A 25,617-nucleotide genomic window follows, 5' to 3' on the forward strand; every position below is an offset into this window, starting at 1 on the left:
CAAATACTGATAGATTGGTAAGTTTTGAGGAGTGTATACAATTGGGTCTCATTAATCCCGAATCGTTGAGAATTGTTGATCCAAAATATAAGGAAGAGATTAATGTACATCGTGCGTTTGAGAGAAATCTTTTGGACGCGACTGGACATTATAGGTCACCAGACGGATGGATACCAATGAATCAAAGTATTGAGAAGGGAATTATTAAGCTACAAGAGGAAACACGACCAACATCAATTTCACATATTACAACAACTGCGTATGAGATTCCACCATTGCCTCTATCAAAAATGCCAAGTAAGGATGACTTGACAAGTCCCGAGCCATTGGAAATCTCACCGGGCATATATTATGATCCATCAACTGCTCTTGTGATTGACATGAAGACTGGAAAATCTGAAAATATCATTCAAGCCGTAAAAGACAATCTTATTGATCCAAAATCTGTTAAAATTATTGATCATTCCACGGGTGATGCCATATCATTTGATGATGCATTAAAAAAAGACATAATATCGCCACATTCTGGTGAAATAACAGACTCGACTGGTAAGAAAACTTCATTAATTGATGCTGTGAAAACTGGACTGTTAATTGTTGTTGGCGCACCTGTTGTCGCAGCTGCTGGTGCTATAAATTCATTAAAATTAGTATTTGATCCATCTACTAATCAACACATACCTGTTGAACTTGCATATGAGCGTGGACTTGTTGGACGTGATGAAATCAGTGACTTTACACAATCAGAGACACGCTCTGCACTTGTGTCACAAAGATCAAGCTTTGATATACCAACACCAAAGGATATGGCACAAACGCCATCAAAATCGAGAAAACATTCCGCAAGTGAGGATAGTATGGATATGCCAGTTGATCGACCAATTCCAATACCGAGAAAGTCATTGACTGGTGATGTTAATATTCAACAAAGTGATAATAAGTCAAAGGATGAAAATACTCCAATTTCCTCTGAAAATGCATCAATTTCAACAGACAAAGCTGAACAAGTTCCAAAAGTATCTGTAAAGGTATCAATATCAGCAGCAAATTCCACTGAAAAGTCACCGACACAAGTGAGCGTAAATGAAGCACTACAACGTGGTCTTTTAGATTTGAAAAATGATTCATATACAGATCCAAATACAAATGACATCATACCAATTAAGGATGCAATCAATAAAGGCTTATTAGTGTCATCGACAGCAGAAAATGTCGAAGATGAAATATTGAATATTTCACCTGTTCACATTCAGCATAAAAAAGATGAAAAGTCATCAGACACATTAAATGAGTCAATTAAGCCAATTCCAGCAAAACGTAAAAGTATTGAGTCAGCATCACAAGATGATAAAAATGCTGTGATGGAAACTTTATCAAGTGATGAAAATTCAACAATGAATGATGGTTTTGAAAAACTGGATGATGAACTTTTGGAAACATCGTCGAAAGATGAGAAGAATAAGAGCAATCAGCAGATTCTCAATTCATTTGGTGTTGGTGGTGATGATGATGAAAAATTAAAGCAGGATGTTGGATTTTTGGATGATGGAAGTGAAACTTTAGTATCGGATGTTGTTGATTCAAGCTTATCACGCGATATTAAAGCTGTTCAACCTAAAAATATTGAAAAGGATTTAATCGTCGATGAGGAAGAATGTGAAATAATAAGTTCTAAAAAGAATGATGAGGAGCTAGTCATGCGTGATGTTGAAGATATTTCCAAAAAATTCATTGAATCAGAAAAGCTTACAAAGACAGAAAATGATATTGTTATGTCAGACACAAACAAAATAACGAAGGATTTAGGTGTAAAATCATCAGAACTTGACAGCTTGAAAGATACACAAAATAAGCTTGATGATGCAGATCCGATAAACAGACAGCCAACAACTACAGATTTAGAAACGCAAAATGATAAAATTCATTCATCAATTACTGAAAATGAATCAAATATTCAACAACCTGCTGTGAAAATGGATTCAAATATCATGTCATGTCAGCATGGTGAAAAGGATGTAACAGAAAAGAAATCACAAGAAGATCATGATTCTATATCATCAAAGGAAACAAGTGCGGATTCTATGTCACAGCAAGTGAAGAATGTTGATGAAAAATTATCGGAAGTTATTGCACGTAGTGATGATGATGATGCGATGAAAATTGATAATGACAAAGTTCCACAGCGCGACGAGGAAAAAGTTAAAGAAGGTGAAACTAAAGAAGACAATGTTAATGAAAAACTTAAAGTTTCGGAAGCTCAACAAAGTCAAGATGATGAAATTTCAGCGACAAAAGTTGACAAAGCGGATGGAAGTAACGAAACATCACAAATGGCTGATGATGCAACAGAGGAAAAGAAAAAGTTTGTTAACTTTGAGGAATCTGAGCAGCTTTTACCTGACAGTGAAACAATGAAGCAAATCCCGTCAAAGGCACAACTTTCTACAGGTGAAGATCCAAAAGTTCAAGATTCTGAGGATGAAAAGTTAAGCGATGGAGACAAAGAACATGATAAAGCTATTGATGACTCAAAGACTCCTTTAGATTCAGCACAATTGACATCATCAAGTGACAAAGCAGATCCATCAACTACTGGATCTAGATTTGAAGATACAGCAGCCAAAGAGTCAGAATCATCACAATTGCATCCAGAAAATGCTGGAGATGAAAAATTACCGAAAGATCCAGCAGCTACTGACAAAACTGACAAAGAACCACAAATTGGACAGCCAGCAACAATGCCATCAGACAATAATTCATCAGAATCAACAACAATTCCATCACATGCACAAGACTCTGTCCCACAAAATGAAATTTCATCCATAACCCAAATTCCACATTCTGAAGACTTAAAACAATCCGAAGACCCTTCAAAATCTTCAATTTCATCGTCTCTAGACACAAAGCCACCACAAATACCTTCAAAATCTCAACCTTCAACATTCCAAGAACCAACAACAACAACAGCATATCCTCAAATTTCATCCATTCAATCGGAAAATCCACAAGATTCACAAAAATCCGACTCACATCTTGGAAAGGATATCGCAAATGCGGCCAAGATGGGCTTAATGGCAATTGTTGGAGCGCCAATATTAGCTGGTATGGCTGTTGCTGATTCTGTTAAAAATATTACTAGAAAGTCATCATCAGAAAAAGATCCAATGGTATTGAGTAGGATACAGGAATTGAGTGAATCAATGATATCGGAAAAAGGCAACGACGGTAAAAAGCCAAAAGAATTGGAAATCAATGAAAATTTATCACAAGATGAGCTTGAACATGCTGGTGCTTTCGATAAACGTACAAGTAGTTTTGTTGATCCATCAACTGGTGATAAAGTGCCATTTGATGATTTCATTTTCAATTGTGGTGTTTTTGATCCGGAATTGATTTATGTGAAGGATCTAAATACAGATAAATACGTTCCACTTGCTGTTGCACTAGAAAAGCTCTTAATCGACCGAAATACAGGTATAATGGTTGAACCAAAAACCGGAAAAAGAATTCCATTTTTTGAATGCCTCAAACGTAAATGGGTTATACAAAAAGAACCTGAAAAGCTCTTATCAATGAGCATGCAAGATGCACGAAATGCCGGTTTATTGGATGATGAAAGTGGTAAAGTTGCAGTTGATGGAATTTTATTGCCCGTCAGCGAGGCACTTCACTCGGGTGTACTTGAGGTCGATAATATATCCATACGTAATTCCGATGGTGAAATTGTTCCATTGGTTAAGGCAATTGAGGATGGCTCAGTGGATTTGAAGCGTGGAATTTTTATAGATCATAAATCGGGTGAGAGTAAGCCATTAGATATACTGTTTAAGGAAGGTGATTTATTGGAAGGCATAAAAAGTCCAATCTCACTTGAAGCAGCAATAACATCCGGCTTATATGATAAACAATCCAATAAATTCAAATCAACAGATGACAACTTATTGAATATTCAAAATTCAATTGATTCCGGTCTAATTGATCCAAATATATCTGAGATTAAAGACACACAAAAGAATCAAATTGTTCCACTTCAGAAAGCACTTGACGATAAATTAATTGATGATGATTTAGTAAAAGATACACAAAATGGACAATTATTGTCACTTGATGATGCATTGAGACATAATTTAATATCAACAAAACCAATTAAAATGACACTCATTGATGTAATTGTAAAGGAATACTATAAAGTTGATGTACAGAAAATATTGAATCCAATGAATGGACAAATGGATACAATTGAGGATGCAATTAAATCAGGATATTTGGATATAGATACAACATTAATTGTTGATGATAAAAATGAACGAGTTTTGCCTGCAACAGATGCAATTTCCTGTGGTTTAATTGACACAATCACAGGACGTCTCACGTATCCTGATTTAAATCTTAAAAATGCATACGAACGTGGATATATATTAAGTTCGAAAAAACCAATTTCATTATCTGATGCTATAATTAGAAATCTTTATAATCCAATAACCGGTAAATTGATGCCAAATGAAAGCGGGAATGAAATTTCACTCGACGATTGTATTAAGCTTAATGAAATATCTACAAATGACTTGATTATTCATGATCCAAAATCAAATAACATAATATCCGTAAATGATGCAATAAAAACTGGTTTAATTGATGCCAAAAATGGATGCGTAAATGAGCCATATAATGGTGAACGACTTACATTCAATGAGGCTGTCGATCGTGGCATTATAATATTATCAAAACGTAAATGTTCATTACCCGAGGCTGTTTTTAAAGGACTATATGATCCAACATCTGGTACATTTGCAAATACATTAACGACTGAAAAACTTTCAACGGAACGTGCAATCAAGCGTGGTTTTATTGATCCACAATCAACGGTCGTTAACATAGGTGGAAAAATTCTTCCATTTGAATTGTCTGTCGAAACAGGAATGGTTGATACAAAACGTGGTACAATCACCGATGAATATGGAAATAAAATTGATTTTCGTGAGGCATTTGATCGTGGCATACTCGTTGAAGTTCGTAAACCAATTGGATTATATGAAGCATTAGTAAAGAACATTTATGATGAGTCGAGTGGCTTATTTATGGATCCAAAATCAGGTCAACGATTGACACTCGAACAAGCTATATCAGTTAAATTAATTGATCCAAATTCAGTTCAAGTAAAAGATTCAGCAACAAATATTTATCGTGATATATCATTATTGGATGCAATTCACAAAGGTATGATTGATGATGAGTCACATGTTAAAATTGATTCAAGAAAATTAACATTGAGACAGGCATTTGATTTGGGTATATTGTGTGATACAAAGGCACCAATAAGTATCCAAAGGGCAATTCATCAAGGCATTTATGACAGTCAATCTGGTAAAATTATTGATCCAACAACAAATAAGAAAATGACATTACATGAAGCGATGCGTCGTTGGGTTATAAATCCACATTTGCCATGTTATTTCAATGAGACTGAGGAGATTTTAATGCCATTGAATGAATGTTGTCGTATGAAGATGATTGATAGACGGGAAGGTGTCTTTAAGGAACCGGGCAGTAATGTTTTTGTTCCATTGAATGAGGCATTAAATTTGGGTCTTATTGTTGATATTGAAAGTGGAGGTTTTGGACTGTATGAGATACTATCTATGAAATTGTATGACGTAAATAAGCGGAAATTTATAAATCCAGCAAACGGTTGCCTTATCACCATGACTGATGCCATACAAGATGATTTAATATCGCCAATTTTATCCGTCGTAAAGGATTTAGAAACGAATTCATACATAAAACTCTCGGATGCAATAAAGAAATCAATAATTGACCCACAAAATGCTGTTTATGTCTATCCACAATCACATGATTCAAAACGAATTGATTTACAAGAAGCAAGACGTTTGGGATTGATTGTAAGTCACCAAAAATTGATATCTCTTGAGAGTGCTATCACAATGGGTCTGTATATGCCTGAAAATGGTAAATTTATTGATCCATCATCAAATGAAATATTTGACTTACAATCATGCATTGATAATGGTTTGATTGATGTCGATTCGACCATCTTAAAGAACATTTCGAGTGGTCAGGAAATGTCATTGAAGATGGCAATCGAAAAGGGTGATGTGAATGTTGTGAAAGGATGTGTGATTGATCCCGATTCAAAAATGTCGACTACATTTGATGTTGCTTTTAAAAAAGGTTTACTAGTTACAGTTCGTAAGCCATTGACGGGTAAGTCAATTGATAGAATTGAGAGTTTTGAAAGTATTTTATCGAAACAAGATGTTCCTTCATCAACATCAGCAATGTCATCAAATGAAATATCACTTGATGATGCAATAAAATCAGGCATTATTGATGCTGAAAATGTTTATGTTAAAGATCCAAAAACTGGTCAATTTATATTGCTATCGAGAGCATTGAGCGATGAACATTCGGGCGTTATTGATGCGCTTAATAAAAAGATTGCAATTGATCCATCTGCAACAAGCTTATCATTCGATCCAACATGTGTTATTTATACGCGTAAGCCGGAATCATTTGAGTATGCTGTCGAATCAGGTCATTTAGATTTATCGAACGGTACCTACATAAATCCCGATAATGCTATAAAATGCAATTTAAAAGAAGCAATAACAAGTGGCTTAATTGATCCCGACTCAGCACTTATAAAAGATGGTGCAAAAGGAAAATTGATTCGTTTACCCGAAGCTTTTCGTAAGGGACTTATTGACTCTGATAAATTTAATATTGTCGATACGAGCACATCAAAATTACTTCCATTAAAATCAGCTGTTGATGATGCTATACTTATTACACCTAAACGATCCCTTGGCTTAATTGATGCCCTCAAATACAATCTTTATGAATCCGAACCTGGTTGCTTTAAAGATCCTTTCATCTCTACTGCTACTACATCTACTGCCAACATACCGCTTATGACTCTTAATGATGCTATTACAAAAGGCCTTATTGATCCATCTACAACAATGGTGCGGGATGTAGATAATAAAGAAATAGCACCGCTATCAGCGGCAATTGCTAGTGGCTTGATAGATCCTATTCATGGTCGTTTAGTTAACGATAATCAAACTATAGATTTACTTAAGGCTAGTGAAAAGGGTCTTCTATTACCAGCCGAACAGCGAGTAAGTAATTCGGTTGGAATTTGCCTGATTTTTTTTATACTGCTCTCTGTCCTTTTTTTGTTGTTTTTAATTTTTTTTTAATTTCCTTACATGCTATGCCACACAAAAATTTTATTTACACATACACACATATATAAAATATCCGGCAAAAAAAAAATTTCCATGTGACTGCTAACGCTAAAACTTTCCCTATTCAGATTTTTTTTTTTCATTCTGGTTTTGTAATAGTTTTTGTTTTCGGCTGGAATGGCTAAGCTATGGAAAATATGACAAAAAAAAAATCTCATTAAGAGAGACTGCAATTATTATGCTATTTCTGTTGCTATAAAAAGTTAATTTTGTGACTCTTACTTTTTATTGTTAAAGGCTTTGGCATTTTTCAAAAAAAATTATATATTTTTTGTTAACTATCTCTCTGGACATATTTGTTGCATGATATATAAAAAAAAATATTTTTTTGTTTTTATTTGAATGCATAAAAATTTTGTAGCTAAAAAATATACAGTCAGTGACAGAAAAAATTGACATAATGGAAATTAAAAAACATGGATAAAAAGTACATAATCGGTCATAAAACAGGAAATTGGGATAGTGCCACGTTCTCATTCATATTCATAGAATAGATTAGGATAAATATGATTTTTGTAGATGAACTTTAAGGCTGTTTAAGTTCTACAGCAATTGTATCTACATGCTTAACATTTTTTTATATTATAATGATCATTTTATTGAGATGCATTTTTATGTTTAAGAGATTATTATCATTAGATATGCAGTACATACATACATGAGAATGAAATATTGAGGCAGGATTATTGTTATTTTTTTTGAATGTGGATACTTATGAGAATTTGAGGGTTAGGAATTTGAGGGGCATAATGTGGTGATCTGCATTATTTGCCTTAAAAATGGTTTGAAATCTGCTGTCAAGGTGCCTTCTGGACTACTCCACGTTTTACCATTAATACGGCGACTTAGTGATGCCTTGTCCAACACGTTGTGCTTTTTGGAAAGAATGTTATTGTATTTTCAAATTTTGAGGGAATTACGTGGATTTTTATATCTTATGAAGATATCTTCTTACAATTTCCCCAACCGATAAAGAGCCCAATGAGTAAACTTACCTAGAAGATCTTAAATTATAGATCCGTGCTTGGTCAGAGCTTTTTTGGTATTTAGATAAAACTATTTTAAACTTGACTTAAGTGTGAATAATTTAAACAGTTTATGGTCAATTTATATGAGCTTGCTTTAGGGTTGCTTAAAGCTAAATCAGTACTTCGATCAATAATCTGTTGAACCATTTTTAGCCCTGTTATTCAAAATTGTTAAAAGCTACTTAAAAGCCAGTAAAAAAAGTATATAGAAATTTAAGTACTGGGGTAGCCCCAATTGATGAAATTCCTATAATCTTCATTAAGTTTACGATGTCCTCATAGTTAAGTTCACCTAATTTTCCTTAAAGTTTTCACTGATTTCCATTCCTTGAAGATATGACCCTCCTTTAAATACGTAATTTGACCTATTTTATGGGTAAATTCCCAATCATTTTTCCCATTCCTTTATAGGCAATAAGATCACTTTTAGGTACCATGGTCTTTCTTAATGTTGATATAAAAGCACACTCTTTGCCTGTTAGGAGTTTCTTCCCAAACTGCATCTACATTTATTTCCAATAAGTATCCACATTCAAAAAATTCATTTCACATTATAAAAAAACAACTCATAATTACTCCTTATTTTATTACAAAAAGGTAGAGATTATCATTTTACATATTTTAGGGATCTTTTTTGGATCACTGCCAAAAGACAAAAGAATCCACAAACACACACTTACACACACATAAATTTTAAAAACTCAAAAAGTTCAAATTGAAGATTTTTTTTAAAAAAAAATCACACAAAAAAACCGCACACATACAAGCATACAGGTAAAGAGAACATAATTCATGGCTGCATCTTTACTAGGATTGTGCATACATGATAAGTACATGCATAATTATTTTTTGATTATGGAAAAATAATTCTTAAGTTAATTATCACTTTAATGAGCTTCAAAAAAGGAAGAACTTTTCACATTTTTTGCAGACATAGAAAAAGTTTTCTTTATAATTAATTATACTCTATTATTCCTTCATTTCTTACGACATCAGCAAATTGTTTTAACTTTAAATAATTAAATTTTTATTATTATTTTTTTTTAAAAAAATATTATTATTTCAAAATAATTTTCAACTCTTAATTTAGTTTAGTTTTTTTGTGCAAATTATGAGCAAATTTTTGTAATTAGTTTCACTTCCAACAAAAAAAGTCACTCCGTTGTGCGATGAAAAAAGTTTTTCTGTCGTGCATGAATGTTCAATTATTATAATTTATATGATTATTTTTGTTATACCTTGATTGTATTATAATTAATTTCTTTATTGTTGTTTGATTTTGTCAGTTTTAATTTTTTTATATTTTTTGTGTATTTCCAGGATTTATATTTTTTTAATTGATATGCAATTTTTATTTTAATTTATACAAAACAACAACAAAAATCCTCCCTAAAAATCAAAAATATGCTTAATTAGATCCAATTATGATAATTAATTAACCCTGCATGTAGTTATTAGCATTATCCATTCACACAGACTAACACGCAATTCAACAATATTATTATAAGTTTATTAAAAATTATTTTTGAGTGCTTGGAACACAATATTTGAGTGGTTTTTGATGGAATTTTTAATTGTCAAGTGCCATTGATTGCCATGTTATGATGATAAGTGTTAATGAAGTGGGTCCTTACGAGATATTAAAGCTGTTGTTCAATGAGGAATTTAAAATTTAAATTTTATGAAGAATTTTTGTCAATTTTTGATGATTTAAATTCTGGTTTTGGGGATTTAAGAAGAATTTAAGTCCTTGAAAAGGTCAAATACCCAAAATTAATACTTCTACTAGCTTGACTAGATTAAATGCTAGAATCTAGAGTTTAGCTTGATTAGCACATATTCACCTTAACTGCACAGTGTGGTGAACCTTGTCAGTCGCTGTAAAAATGGGTCTTAATGAGCCGTAACAGTGCTATAAGGACAACATGGCGACTTTTCGTTTCTACAGCGACATAGAACAATGTCTTAGCAAATATGTTGTGCTATTCGGGTCAATTGACCTTTACGGTGCTTAGACAGTGATACCTTCAAAGCCAAATGACGTCCAATTTGTGAAAACTTCCAAATTCACCTTTTGGCTACCTTTTAGCTTTAAACAGAACTTGAAGTTGACTTGGATTTTGTATGGAGTCGAATCAACACGATCTGACATTTTCATATACAATTCGAGTCGACTTTGAGCTCTGACTTCAAGTATCCTGCCGTTTCACCTTCAATTGAACATGTACTGATCTATAGTAGCTTCTACTTTCTTCGATGGTCGTACAGAACAACTGAGATCCATGGTCTCGCTCAAATGACGCCTAAAGCCGGCGTAACTCATTCTAGCACTTATTAATCCCTGGCAATCAAATCTGACAAAAAATTCCATCAAACTCTACACAAAACAACCCAGAATACAAGACAAACTGTGTGTGAAATTTCCTCAAAAAACCCAACAAATGCCGTTGCTTTCTTTTGCTCTATCCAACAAACTTTTTTCGCTCTACATTTTTTTTTGAAAATGTGTAAATTTTCCACAAATGCTGCGCGGAAAATTTTCATTTTGCCAAAAAAATAAATTAAATAAACTTTTCAACTGCACCAAATGGAATTGGTATAAAAGATTTGTGATTATTGATGACCGGTACACAAATATTTGCAAATGAAAAGTGCTGTTTGCCTGATTATTGCATGCTTATTTTGTTGCTTTGTGATTGTTGCTCACCCATAAAGGTTTTTTGTATATTTTGTTCTGTTTGGTTGCTTTCCTTCTTATTTTTTGTGTATGTCCCTTCCTCCTTAATACTCTTTTAAATCCTTATCACACTCCATTTGATGGTCAATGAGAGTTGAAAATCTATTTTTTTTTATTCTTCATTTTTTGTGTTTTATAAGAAGTTTTCAGTTTTTTTTTGTTCGCAGAATTTTAGTTCCTTAAACTTTTTATTTTGCATAATTTTAATTCAATTATTTCAATTTTCTCGTCGTAAACAGCAAGCAGTAATTGAGAAATTCGCACTATGTGAAGAAAACTTGACACACTTATTGAAATGGATATCCGATATTGAGAATAAGATTTCATCTGTTGGCGGTCCAAAGGAACGAATTGATGAATTAAGAAATCAAATTAATTTGTTGAAGGTAAGTAATGCTCAACTTTAGGGTATCCAGCACTAAATTTCCAAATATTCTCATTACCATACCCTAAAACATCTTTTCATCCCCAAAAAATACAGCAAATCAAGGAAGACATCGACCTCAATCAACGTCCAGTAGCTTCATGCTTAGAACAAGTCCGTCAAATTGTCCTCACTGGAAGTGACGTCTTATCAGCCCCAGAAGTTAATGCCCTCGAAAATTCCGGACGTGAATTACGTTCACGTGTTGATCGTTCACAAGACCGAACATCTCGTCTCTTGAAACGTCTCGGCGGTGCAAGAGATGAACTCACAAAGTTACAGTCAGAACTTGAGATTTTCTCCACATGGTTGCAATCAGCACGTCGTACATTGGAGGATAAGGAACGTGCATTGTCTGATTTGAATAAATTACCAAATCAGTCGGACACAACAAAGGAATTTGTTAGTGATGTTATTGCCCATCAAGCTGATTTGCGTTTTATTACAATGTCAGCACAGAAGTTTGTTGATGAATCTAAGGACTTCCTTGGTGTTCTCAATGAATTCCGTACAACATTACCAGAAAGATTGCCACATATTGAACCAATTCCAGCATCGGAATCACAAATTCGTGAGGATGTTTCACTTGTCAGTGCTCAATATCGTGACTTATTACATCGTGCAAATGCCTTGTCAGATCGTTTGAGTGGCCTCAGTGGTCGTCAACGTGAATATCAAGATAATTTAGAGAAGGCACGTGGATGGATGAGAGAAATTTCACCAAGATGCAATAAATGTCTTGATGATCAACCAGCTGCTGATCCATCAACAGTACAAGATCAATTGAATGAAGCTAAGGCATTACACAATGAGTTCTTATCACAAGGACGTCGTCATATGGATAATATGCAACAAAGTCTCGATTGGCTTTTGAGATCACTTGCTGGTCAATTGTCACCATCAGAAATTTCAGCATTGGAGATTCCAGTTGAGGAATTGAAAGATAAATACCATCAATATTTGGAAGCACTTGGTGACCGTTGCAAATTATTAGACACAGCACTTGTTCAATCACAAGGAGTACAAGATGCATTGGACGGTCTCGTCTCATGGATCAATCAATCAGAAGATAAGTTCAAGCTTAACATGCGTCCAGCTAGTTTGATTAAGGAACGCTTACAAGAACAAGTTCGTGAACATCGTGGACTTCTTGCTGATTTAGAATCACATCGTGCCAGTTTAGATTCAGTAACACTTGCAGCACAAGACTTGATGCAATCGGCATCAAATGCAAGATTGGCTAGAAAGATTGAACAGAAGTTACAGGACGTCATCAGTCGATTTGAAAAATTACTCGACAAAGCTGTTAAGCGTGGAGACTTCCTCGATGAAACTCTTGCACAATTGAGTAAATTCAATGATGAAGGCACAGTTTTGGAACAAGAACTTGTTGCATTACAAGAACAAATTGATTCACGTGACTTGTCAATGTTACCAGCTGAAATTCTCGCTCAAAAGACACAAGACATGATGAGAGTTAAGGATCAAATGAAGCCAATGTATGAAGCATGTGTTTCACTTGGAAAGGATCTTATTGGCAAGCGTGATGTCACAGATACAGGCATCGTTCGTGATCGCATAAAGTCACTTGAAAATCAATGGCGTAACTTGGAACTTGTTTTGGATGAAAAGGTCAAACTTTTCAAACAAAAAGCTGAACAATTTAACGCTTATGAGTCACTTAAGGATCAAGTACAGCAATGGCTTGCATCCTTTGAAAAGAGAACATATGGACTCGCTCCAGTTGCCATTGACCTTGATGCCGTTAAGCGTCAAAGCGAAGAATTGAAACCAATGATGAAGGAATACCGTGATTATGGCATAACAATTGATCGTGTCAATGATCTTGGTGCTCAATATGATGCACTCATCCGACCAGAATCACCAAATCGTAAACGCAATGTCTACAGTCCAATCAAGAGATCAACAGTCAGTCCATACCGTTCTGAAGCTCGCTCACCATCACCAACAAAAGGAGCACCATCACCAATGTCACCAACATCAAGCGGTTTTGGCTCAAGAAGATCCTCAAACGAAGGTTTCCATTTGAGTGACATGACACCAATCCAACAACAGCTCATGGAAATTAATAATCGTTACTCAATGTTGGGAGTACGATTGAATGATCGTCAGAATGAAATTGACACAATTAAGGATGAAGTTCGTCGTCATCAAGAAAGTTTGAAGACATTGAGCAACTTCTTGGACAAGATTCAACGTCAAGTTCCAACAAATGTTATTGGCAGCAAGGATGATGCTGAGAAATGTACAAAACAATCCAGAAAAGTATTAGAAGAGATGTATGAGAAGCAAAGCTTATTAGACAGTACAAGAACGCAAGTTCGTGATTTATTGAAGAGGAAGCCAGACGCTCAAGGCGGTGAAGCACTACGCGCTGAACTCGAAACAGTCGTTGATAGATGGAAGAACTTGAGTGATTTATGTAAAGACAGAATTGGATCATCAGAGAAGTTGAGAGACTTCTTGGATACACATGACAACTTGAATACATGGTTGAATGCTAAGGAGAAGATGTTGACAGTTTTGGGTCCAATTTCATCAGATCCACGTATGGTACAAAGTCAAATTCAACAAGTTCAAGTTCTTCGTGAAGAATTCCGTGGACAACAACCACAATTGACTCACTTGCAAGATGTTGGACATTCATTGCTCGACAGCTTACGTGAAACTTCACCAGAAGGACAAGCAGTGTCCAATAAGCTCAACAACATTGAATCTAAATGGGACGATTTAGTTGGACGTTTAGATTCACGTGCTAATTCACTTGGTGCTGCTGTTGATTCAAGCAAGGAATTTGATGCTGGTTTGAATCGATTGAGAGAAGCTTTACAAAATATCAGCGACAATCTCGACAGCTTGCCATACGATCGTGACCATCAAGAAGCATTGAGAAAGATTGAAAATCTCGAAAGACAATTGGAAGGACAACGTCCATTGTTGGCCGATGCTGAACATGCAGCTGATGAGCTATGCAAAGTTCTTGGTGATCCAGCATCACGTGCTGATGTTATGGCCAGAATTGGTGCTGTTGATAAGCAATATCAAGCCTTACAGAAGAAACTTGATCAACGTAAAGCTGAAACAGAAGCAGCACTTCGTGACGGTCGTCAATTTGCTGAAACATGTGCACGTACATTAGGTTGGTTGTCATCAGAACTGTCAAGCATGACTGATAGACTTTTAGTCAGTGCACATAAGCCAACATTACAACATCAAATCGATACACACGAGCCAGTTTACCGAGAAGTTATGCAACGTGAGCACGAAATCATCATGTTGCTTAACAAAGGTCGTGAATTGCAAGAACAACGCGGTGACCGTAGCTTACAGCGTGATTTAGAGAAGATTCAAAGCTTATGGGAAAAACTCAGACGCGACACAGTCGATCGTCATACAAAATTACAGACATGCATTGAACATTGCAAGAAGTATCACACATCATCTGATGCATTCATGTCATGGCTTAGAAATGCTGAAGAGAAATTATCCAATTTACGTCCAGGTGTCTTAAAACGTCAACAAATTGAACAACAATTGAAGGATCTTCAAACATTCCGTAGTGAAGTATGGAAGAAGTCTGGAGATTACGAATCAACAAAGACCAGTGGAGAGACATTCCTTAATGCATGTGATATTGACAAAGATCCAATTAAGGCACAACTTGGTGACATGAAAGATCGTTGGGAGAAATTAAATAATGAGCTATTGATTAAGGCACAAGCACTTGAGCAATGTGCTCGTCGCTTGAGTGACTTTAATGATGAATTAAGGCAGCTTGACAACTCTGTAAGCCGCTGTGAAGATCGTTTGGCAGCTCATGATGCACTCGGAGGTGCAGCTAAAGATCCAAAATTACTCGAACGTGTTAAGACAATTAAGGAAGACACAATGGCACTTAAGAAGCCATTAGGTGAATTGAAGAAACTTGCAAATGACATCGGAATTGAAACAAGAGCTTCCGGCGGTGATGCTGATCATTTGTCGAATGAAGTAGAAGCTATTGGTGATCGTATTGGTGACTTGTGTGGACGTCTTGAAGATCGTTGTGGTGAATTGCAATCAGCAGCTACAGCAGTTCATCAATTTAATGAACAAGTCAAGAATTTGGCAATTGATTTGTCAGATTTGGAAAATAGAGTTGACAGCTTACAGCCACCAGCACGTGAGATGAAAATCATTGTCAATCAATTGGACGAAGTCAATAGCATTTATAATCAATTAACTAGATTACAAGATAAGGTCGCTGATGCTCAAAGAGCTGGAGAAATCCTTGTCGATAATGGTTTCGCACCTGATACAGCCCAAACACGTGACCAAATCACATCACTTAAGAAGACATTGGCACGTCTTGAAAATCGCACACGTGATCATGAAGATGCCTTACAGCGTGCCTTAAAATCACTTGAGAAGTTCTATGATGCTCATGTTGCAATCATGGAAGATTTACAAGAAGTTGCTAAAGAATTGAAGACCCTAAAAGCAGTCTCAAGTGAATTGGATCAGATTCGTAATCAACAAGATGATTTCCGTCGATTCCGTGCACGTACTGTGGAGCCATTGGCACAAAATGTTGATAGTGTCAATAAGTTAGGACAAGATTTAGTCAGATCAGCACTATCAGGTGTCTCAACAAACCAACTCGAAAAAGATCTCGAAAGAATGAACGAGAAATGGAATGAATTGAAGGAAAAGATGAACGAACGTGATCGTCGTTTGGATGTTGGACTTCTTCAATCTGGTAAATTCCAAGAAGCACTTGATGGCTTCTCAAAATGGCTCAGCGATGCTGAAGAAATGGTTGAAAATCAAAAACCACCATCTGCTGACTATAAAGTTGTTAAGGCACAACTTCAAGAACAGAAATTCCTTGTTAAGATGTTGTTGGATAGAGAAAATTCACTCTCATCGCTTGTTAGCTTAGGACAGGAAGTCGCTGCCGGATGTGATCCAACTGAGAAGCAGAGAATTGAGAAACAAATGAAGGACTTGATGAGAAGATTCGATAATCTTAAAGACAAGACACAACAACGTACAGATGCTCTTGAACAAGCTATGCAGATTGCTAGACAATTCCAAGACAAATATCAACCATTAAACAAATGGCTTGATGGTGCTGAAAAGTCCGTTAAAGCTATGGAATTGGTACCAACTGACGAAGAAAAGATCCAACAACGTATTCGTGAGCACGAAAACTTGCATGACGAGATCATAAGCAAGAAACCAGATTTCTCAGAACTTGCTGACATTGCATTTGAATTGATGAAATTAGTCGGTGATGATGAAGCAGCAGGTCTTGGAGAAAAAGTCAAAGTTACAACAGAACGTTACACAGACTTGGTTCTTGCCAGTGAAAGTATCGGAAACCTCCTCGATCAATCACGTCAAGGTTTACGTCATCTCGTCTTGACATATCAAGATCTTGTCGCATGGATGGAATCAATGGAAAGTCGATTGAATCATTTCAAGATTGTTCCAGTCCATACCGAGAAGTTATTAGAACAAATGGATCTTCTTGTTGACTTGAATGAAGACATTGCATCACGTGCACCAAATGTGGAATCAACAGTTGATGCCGGATCAGAACTTATGAAGCACATCACAAGCGATGAAGCATTGCAATTGAAGGACAAACTCGATTCATTGCAACGTCGTTATGGAGATCTTGCAACACGCGGTGGTGACTACTTGAAACGAGCACAAGATACATTGCCATTAGTACAGCAATTCCATGAATCACATATCCGATTACTTGATTGGATGCAAATGGCTGAATCAACATTGGCATCAGGAGAAACACGTGAAAATGACATCATGAGACTCGAAAGTGACTTGCTTGAAATGCGTCCAATTTTGGAAACGATCAACACTGTTGGTCCACAACTTTGCCAAACATCACCAGGTGAAGGTGCTGGAACAATTGAAGCACTTGTTACACGTGATAATCGTCGATATGAAGCAATTGTTGAACAAATTCAACGTAAAGCTGAACGTTTACATCTCAGCAAGCAACGCAGTAAGGAAGTCACAACTGACATCGATGAATTACTTGAATGGTTCCGTGATGTTGATGCCAACTTACGTGATGCTGATCCACCAGCAATGCAACCAAAATTGGTTCGTGCCCAGTTACAAGAACATCGTTCCATTAATGATGATGTCAGCAGTCAAAAGGGACGTGTCCGTGACGTCACAAGTTCAGCTAAGAAAGTCTTGCGTGAATCACAACCAAGTGAAAATACATCAATGTTACGTGAGAAGCTTGAAGATCTTAAGGAAATTGTCGAGACTGTTTCATCACTTTGTGCTGAACGTTTGTCAATTTTGGAACAAGCATTGCCATTATCTGAACACTTTGCTGATTCACACAATGGATTCACAGCATGGCTTAATGACATGGAACATCAAATTTCATTGCTTGCTATGCCTGCATTGAGAGCAGATCAAATTGCCGTACAACAAGACAAAAATGAACGTCTTATGCAGTCAATATCAGATCACAAGCCATTACTTGACAAGCTCAACAAGACCGGTGAAGCACTTGGTAGTCTCGTTGCTGATGATGATTCCGTTAAAATTCAGGAATTACTTGACACTGTCAATCAACGTTATGCAGCTTTAAGAAGTGAATTACGTGAACGTCAACAAGCATTAGAACAAGCTTTACAAGAATCATCACAATTCTCTGATAAGCTTGAAGGTATGTTGAGAGCACTTGCAAATACAGCTGATCAAGTCAATCAAGCTGATCCAGTATCAGCACATCCACCCAAGATTCGTGATCAAATTGAAGATAATGCAGCTCTTGTTGATGATTTGGATAAGAGAACTGATGCATACACAGCAGTTAAGCGTGCAGCTAATGATGTTATTAACAAGGCAAATAACTCACAAGATCCAGCAGTTAAGGATATCAAGAAGAAGTTGGAGAAACTCAATGCTTTGTGGAATGAAGTTCAAACAGCAACAAGCAAACGTGGTGCCAACTTGGATGACACATTGAAGATTGCCGAGAAATTCTGGAAGGAATTACAAGGCGTTATGAGCACTTTGAGAGACTTAAAGGAATCACTTGAGTCACAAGAACCACCAGCAGCTCAACCACAAGCAATTAAGAACCAACAAGTTGTCTTACAAGAAATTCGTCATGAAATTGACCAGACAAAACCAGAAGTTGAGAAGGTCCGTAAGACCGGAGGCAACTTGATGTCATTGTGTGGTGAACCAGACAAACCAGAAGTCAAGAAACACATTGAAGATTTAGATCATGCTTGGGATAACATCACAGCATTATATGCTAAGCGTGAAGAAAATCTCATTGATGCTATGGAGAAGGCAATGGAATTCCATGAAACTCTTCAGAATCTCTTGAAGTTCTTGAACAAGGCTGAAGACAGATTTGCCCATTTGGGACCAATCGGTAGTGACATTGATGCTGTTAAGAAGCAAATTGAACAATTGAAGCACTTCAAGGACGATGTTGATCCACATATGGTAGAAGTTGAAGCATTGAACAGGTAAGTCATTAGATCCATTTAAGTAACTAACTGAAATATTGAAATTCTTGCACATTTTTCTACCAAAAATGCATTCAATGTTAAAAATTTGAAGGTCACTTAACAGGCAAGATAAATTTATTAACACAATTAATTTAATTCCATCAATTAATTTCAATTATATCAATTAACGCCACACTCTTTATTTCCCTATAGACAAGCTATTGAACTCACTGAACGAACATCATCAGAGCAAGCGGCAGCAATTCGCGAGCCACTTCATGCTGTCAATAAACGATGGGAGAATCTCCTCCGTGGTATGGTCGACAGACAGAAACAACTTGAGCATGCTTTGTTGCATCTTGGTCAATTCCAACATGCACTTAATGAGCTTCTCATTTGGATCAATAAGACAGATTCAACACTTGATACACTCAAGCCAATTCCTGGCGATCCACAACTTTTAGAAGTTGAACTTGCTAAATTAAAGGTTTTGGCAAATGACATTCATGCACATCAAAGCTCTGTTGATACATTGAATGATGCTGGTCGACAATTGATTGAAACAGATCGTGGATCACTTGAAGCATCAACAACACAAGAGAAATTGAAGACACTCAATAAACAATGGCGTGACTTGTTACAGAAGGCAGCTGATCGTCAACATGAATTGGAAGTTTCATTGCGTGAAGCACAAAGCTTTACAGCTGAAGTACAAGATTTACTTGGATGGTTGGGTGATGTTGATAGTGTAATTAGTGCCAGCAAACCAGTTGGTGGCTTGCCAGAAACAGCATCTGAACAATTGGAGAGATTCATGGAAGTGTTTAATGAGCTTGAAGAAAATCGTCCAAAAGTTGAGACACTCTTGTCACAAGGTGCCGATTACATTAAGAAACAAAATCAATTAAATGTAACTTCAAGCAATTTGCAACATGTTTTAAGAACATTGAAGCAAAGATGGGAAGCAGTTGTTGCACGAGCAAATGATAAGAAGATTAAACTTGAAATTGCCCTTAAGGAAGCAACAGAATTCCATGATTCACTACAAGCATTTGTTGAATGGCTTACCGTTGCCGAGAAACAATTAACTGCAGCACCACCAGTGTCAAGAGTCTTGGAAACAATTCAACATCAAATGGAAGAGCATAAAGTACTACAAAAGGACGTTTCAATTCATCGTGAAGCAATGTTATTGCTCGACAAGAAAGGAACACATTTGAAATATTTCAGTCAAAAACAAGATGTAATTTTGATTAAAAACTTGTTGGTATCCGTACAACATCGTTGGGAACGTGTCGTTGCTAAAGTAACTGAACGTACAAGAGCCTTAGATCATGGATATAAAGAAGCACGTGAATTCCATGACAGCTGGCAACAACTCACATCGTGGTTGAAGGAGACTGAAGTGACACTTGATAATCTTGAAAAGGAATCACAATCAACAAATGACCCAATAAAGATTAAAAAGCATCTTGAGAAGATTCGTGAAACACAGCGTGCATTGTCAGCCAAACAAGGACTTTATGATCAAACAATGAGAACTGGTCGTGGCTTGATGGATCGTGCACCTAAAATTGATGAAGTTCCACTCAATAGAATGCTTAATGAATTGAAGGAAAGTTGGACACGCGTATGCTCAAAGAGCGTTGAACGTCAACGAAAATTGGAAGAAGCTTTATTACTTTCAGGTCAATTCTCTGAAGCACTTCAAGCTCTTCTTGAATGGCTGAGAAAGACACGAAATTCATTGTCCGATGATGGACCAGTTTATGGTGATTTGGATACAGTAACTGCCTTATTTGATCAACATAAGAATCTTGAATCAGATCTTGAAAAGAGATCAGCACAAATGAATCAAGTAATAAAAACAGGCAGAGATCTTGAAAAATCCGACGATACACGCGAAACATCAAAGAACATGAAGGAATTAACAAAATTATGGGAAGATGTGCAATCACTTGCTGGCAAGCGAAAATCTAAATTATCAGATGCAATGCGCGAAGCCGAACGACTCCATAAACACGTTCATATGCTACTCGAGTGGCTCTCAGAAGCAGAACAAAAATTACGATATGCAGCTGCATTGCCAGACGATGAAATCGTAACTCAACAACTTATTGACATTCATGCCAAATTTACTCGTGAATTACGCGAAAAGGAGCGTGAAAAAGAAGAGACATTGAGAATTGCAAATTCAATATTACAAAAAGCACATCCAGATGCAATACCAATCATTAAGAATTGGATATCCATCATCACATCAAGATGGGAAGAAATATCACAATGGTCATTGTCACGTGAAAGTAAATTAAAATCACATTTACAAGCACTCAAGGATTTGGAGAATTCAATCGAGGAACTACTTAGATGGCTGTTGGGATTGGAATCAACATTATTGACATTGGAGGGTGAATCATTGCCCGAAGAAATTCCACCAGTTGAGGAGTTGATTAATGATCACAAAGAATTTATGGAAAATACAGCACGACGACAACCAGAGGTTGATAGAGCATGCAAACCTAAACTGCCAGTTGCACAGCCAATGAAGGACCACAGAAAGCCATCAAGAGCATCAGTATTAAGAACACCAATGTACGTAAACTTTTTTTTTATTGCCACGACATGTTTTTCCCCTTTTTGCACGAAATTGCATGAAATTTTATTATTTTTTTTTATTTTATTTTTTTTCGTTTATTTTTCACACATATTTTATAACTTATGTGCCGTGTGTTGTGTTATGAACTAACTTTATGTTTCTTTTGTTTTCACACACAAAAACTATTGCACAAAATGCAAAAAACTATAAATTCTAAATAATACTGTATCCATAATATGTATGAGCAGTAGGGGCTCACAACAAGATCTGAGAGAAGGCTCACCAGATCGTAGCACTTTGGGTCGTAAACAGAGGTTTGTGTTTAATGTTTGATTGCATATTGAGTATAACTTTTTTTATGTAATAACTAGGGCTCGGTCAAGAACTGCAGGTCTGCATTTAATGCATTTTTGAGGCGCATTCCTGCAGTTTTGGGCTGAACCTTATAATTCGTCCAAGGTTGAAGGTCAGCGTTTTTGTCTGCTGGCCTGCAATTTTGGACGAACTCTAGTTCTAACCAGAGATTGTTACTTGATTGATTTTCCAATATTTGATTACTGAGCGGAGTTTTGAAAAATATTGTAATTTGAGTACTAAGTATTGAGTACGAAACTCACATGAACGGGCTTTTGTTGATTGCCATCGACCAATTGTCTCCTTTAGTTTGATTAAAGTAACAATCTCTTCTTATCATCTTTGATGCATCCCATAATCATTTTGTGTGGAGTTTTTGAGAGAATTTTTGTGGATTTGATGACATTTTTTAAGAATTTCTGAAATAATGTTAAATTTTGTCAATGAAAACTTTAGACAAGATAGCTTAGACATGCCGAGTAGACAACTTGGCATAATGTCTGATTAATAACTAGACCTATGTTCTATTAATGACGTCTACAAAGATGTCAGACATCTTGTAAATCAACCCAAAAATCCTCAAGAATTATCTCAAAAACTTTCATAATTTCTAGTGCATGTGTAAGTTGTGTTTGACAAATTGCCCAAATTTCTCTATATAAGAGACTTTGAGGCACAATTTTGAACTTGATTAGATTATTTTATGAATTTATGATGTAGAAGTAGAACGGTAATAGACATAAATAAGTGTCCATGTACCCAGATTGGTGGGAGATTAAGGTGTGAAATTTTTAGAAGTTGATTTAGAGTTTTTGCCAAATTCTTAGGATATTCCTAGAATTTTCTATCAAAAATACCCAAATCTTGCATTTATTACTGTCTGAAAGTCCTTTTTAAATCCTAAAAATATTGATCAAAATGGTTCATTAAAGATAAATTCCCAAAATTTATCGTTTCTTAGCCACAAAAGCACCTTTAGGGACACACAAAAGTATCATTTTACAATCAGGTGCTGATCTAGTTATGCAGACGATATCTATAGATTCTGTGGCTTATTTGGTTGCTTTAATTCCATTTAAATATAAGATTTATGTAGAAATTTCAAATTAAATGCAATTCAATACTTCTTAAAGAAAATGAAAGGAAATCTTCTCATCCTTTTAGTTAGCCGTGTGGGTTGAACAGATGATTTATATAAATCTGATTCCAATTTATGATTTATTTAGAAATTATGTTCAATTTTACATGTGGGCTTGTATTTTGCCTTTAGCAGTAGATGGTTTAATTTTTGAGAAGCTTGACGTCGACTCGGATTTTTGGAGAATTTTATTGAATTTTCAAAATAAATCTGAGTCGATTTTGAGCTTAGTATTTCTTGGAAAGCACATGACGCAGAGATAGCATGAAATGCGGATCCAAGACGACTTGACATAAGGCCTGAAGCCAGAGTCACGATGGTCTAGGATTAAATTTGGGGCTATTTCGAGGTTTTGTGCCTTTTGAGTATGTAGAACATCAAATCAGATTTTATTATCCAATGTGGTAGTATCCTAAGCTTAATAAGTCAGTAAAAACGTAGAAAAAACCTAAAATTATCAGGAAATTTTCACACATTAAAATCCTAAAAGTATCAAGCACCTCTCAAACTTTTTGATAACTTTAAACTTTCTACCCTTAACAATCCACCTCTCCAAAAACTTCTACATCTATACGAGAGTGAAAGACATCATGTCATTCATGAATAATCTATCGACAAGCATGTGCACGTATTCCCTTCGTCATTATATTCACTTTTTTATGTCATCAATTATTAATGAGATTTTTTTTTCTTAATTTTTTCTTTTTTTTCTCTTTTTTTCATTTTTATGTTATTGTTGTCACATTGATTCATCACATACAATGCACATACGCACCGAAAAATATATGTTTATGTATGGAATATTTTATTCACATACGTACGCACACATTCCATTTATGTGTCTCATTTTGTCTGTTCATGAATCACGCATTGTATCATCCATTTTTTTGCCATTTTTCGCCATCATCGACAAATTTTCCACATTTTTATGTATGTTTATTGTATGTGCTGTGTTGCCTGATGGGGAAATTGACAAAAAAAAATTATAATTTTTTTTATAAATTATGCACTTGAATGTGTCGATTCTGATTGTGTAGCTTTAAAGGCTCAAGAGATGCTGGCCTTAATCAGAGACGTACAAGGTAGACTCATGCACATTTTTTTATATTTTGTTGTCTAAGATTAATTGGTGGTGGTGTCAACAAAATTTTGAGGCATTTTTATAATAATTTTTTTTTTTGCATTTTTTTTCTTCTCTTTTTTTTGTGACGAACAAAAACCAAAACTTTTTGTTGCGTACGAAAATATATTTTCCATATATCTATGCCTGCTTATAAAAATACTCTTGTATATCATGTCCATATCATGTATACCATTTGTGGGATTGACATAAAACACACATACAATAAAAAAAAAAAAACTTTGTATATGTAGCCGTATCAGTCCAATGCGTGATGGTCAAACACCAGAACGTGATCGCTTGCCACATTATGGACCTAGATTCTCGCCCAGGTAACCATGACTGATTTATTTCATGTTGTCTTTCGCATTTTATGCTTCCATTAATTTTATATTTTTTTGGTAGAATTTATTTAGGGAGTGAAAATTTTCTAGTTCCAAAAAATTCATTTTCAGGCATACAAAAAAAAAAATAATTTTTTATTCCATTTTTTAACATTTCCTGTTTTTCCTATTCCCAAATATAGTGCTTCCGTTGAGCCAGAGATGCGTTCACTTCGTGCAAAACTCTTATGGGATAAATGGCGTCACGTATGGATGTTGGCATGGGATCGTCAAAAGAGATTACATGATCACTTGATGTACCTGCAAGAACTTGAACGTGTTCGACAATTCAGTTGGGATGATTGGCGTAAGAGGGTGAGTAAACATGAAAAATTTGAATTTCAAATGAAGCAAGAGATTAAAAAATCCATTAGCTGTAGTTTTTTCATATGAATTAATTAAGTGCTGTCTATAGAAAAAATGAAGTCACTTACCATCATTTCAATTAAAAAATGTACTCGTTGTAACATCAAAAGATAAAAAAGTACTCATTTGTTGACCATAATCCGATTAAAATTGTGAACGGAAAGTAGCTCTTTGCATTCCGATATGTTTTTGTAGCAATCTGCGTCAATTGACACGTTTCAGATAGAGGTTTTTTTTAAAAATGGTATTGATATTGGTCAATTTTTGTGCAATGTGTGCTCAATTGAGGACAAGTGAGATACATGTGAACATTTTTGATGACTTTGTTGGATTTTTAATTGGAATCAATTCTTTTATGATTAATTACATGAGTAACGTATTTAAAATGTTGAACGGAGTTTATGCTGAATACCCCTAATTGATCAGTACCCTAGCAGGCAATGATACGGTACCTAAAAGCGGTGTTTTGGCCTGTTAGGGTGACAATGAGCATACTCACTTAAATGAAGGTTCTCTTGTGTATCCTCAACCAAAATAACTGAGCATTCTCATTGTCTGTTAAACATATTTTCACCCGATTCATTGGAATCCCTCATAAAGCCTTATAAAAGTCATCAACGTGATGAAAATTAAACTCAATAAAATTGAAAAGACAAGCCTCTAATTGAATTTTATCAATAATAAGG

General features: G+C 35.5%; 1 protein-coding gene across 26 annotated transcripts in view; it reads left to right on the top strand.

Annotated features, from left to right (window-relative positions):
• Positions 1 to 25,617, top strand: part of shot (dystonin-like protein short stop) — a 173,119-nt gene that overhangs the window by 114,126 nt on the left and 33,376 nt on the right. For 11 of the 26 annotated variants that reach the window (XM_070649605.1, XM_070649620.1, XM_070649598.1 and 8 more), the window contains 7 exons: positions 11,273 to 11,419; positions 11,515 to 18,992; positions 19,188 to 21,566; positions 21,819 to 21,884; positions 24,100 to 24,144; positions 24,437 to 24,514; positions 24,709 to 24,880. In XM_070649605.1, the coding sequence (XP_070505706.1) occupies positions 11,273 to 11,419; positions 11,515 to 18,992; positions 19,188 to 21,566; positions 21,819 to 21,884; positions 24,100 to 24,144; positions 24,437 to 24,514; positions 24,709 to 24,880 (10,365 nt within the window). The remainder of the gene's footprint in view (positions 1 to 11,272; positions 11,420 to 11,514; positions 18,993 to 19,187; positions 21,567 to 21,818; positions 21,885 to 24,099; positions 24,145 to 24,436; positions 24,515 to 24,708; positions 24,881 to 25,617) is intronic. The other 15 variants (XM_070649618.1, XM_070649621.1, XM_070649625.1 and 12 more) reach the window with 2 other exon arrangements.

Source organism: Chironomus tepperi, unplaced genomic scaffold (genome assembly GCF_022539635.2).
Source record: "Chironomus tepperi strain 1889 unplaced genomic scaffold, CSIRO-AGI_Ctep_v1 contig_427, whole genome shotgun sequence".
Taxonomy (NCBI): domain Eukaryota; kingdom Metazoa; phylum Arthropoda; class Insecta; order Diptera; family Chironomidae; genus Chironomus; species Chironomus tepperi.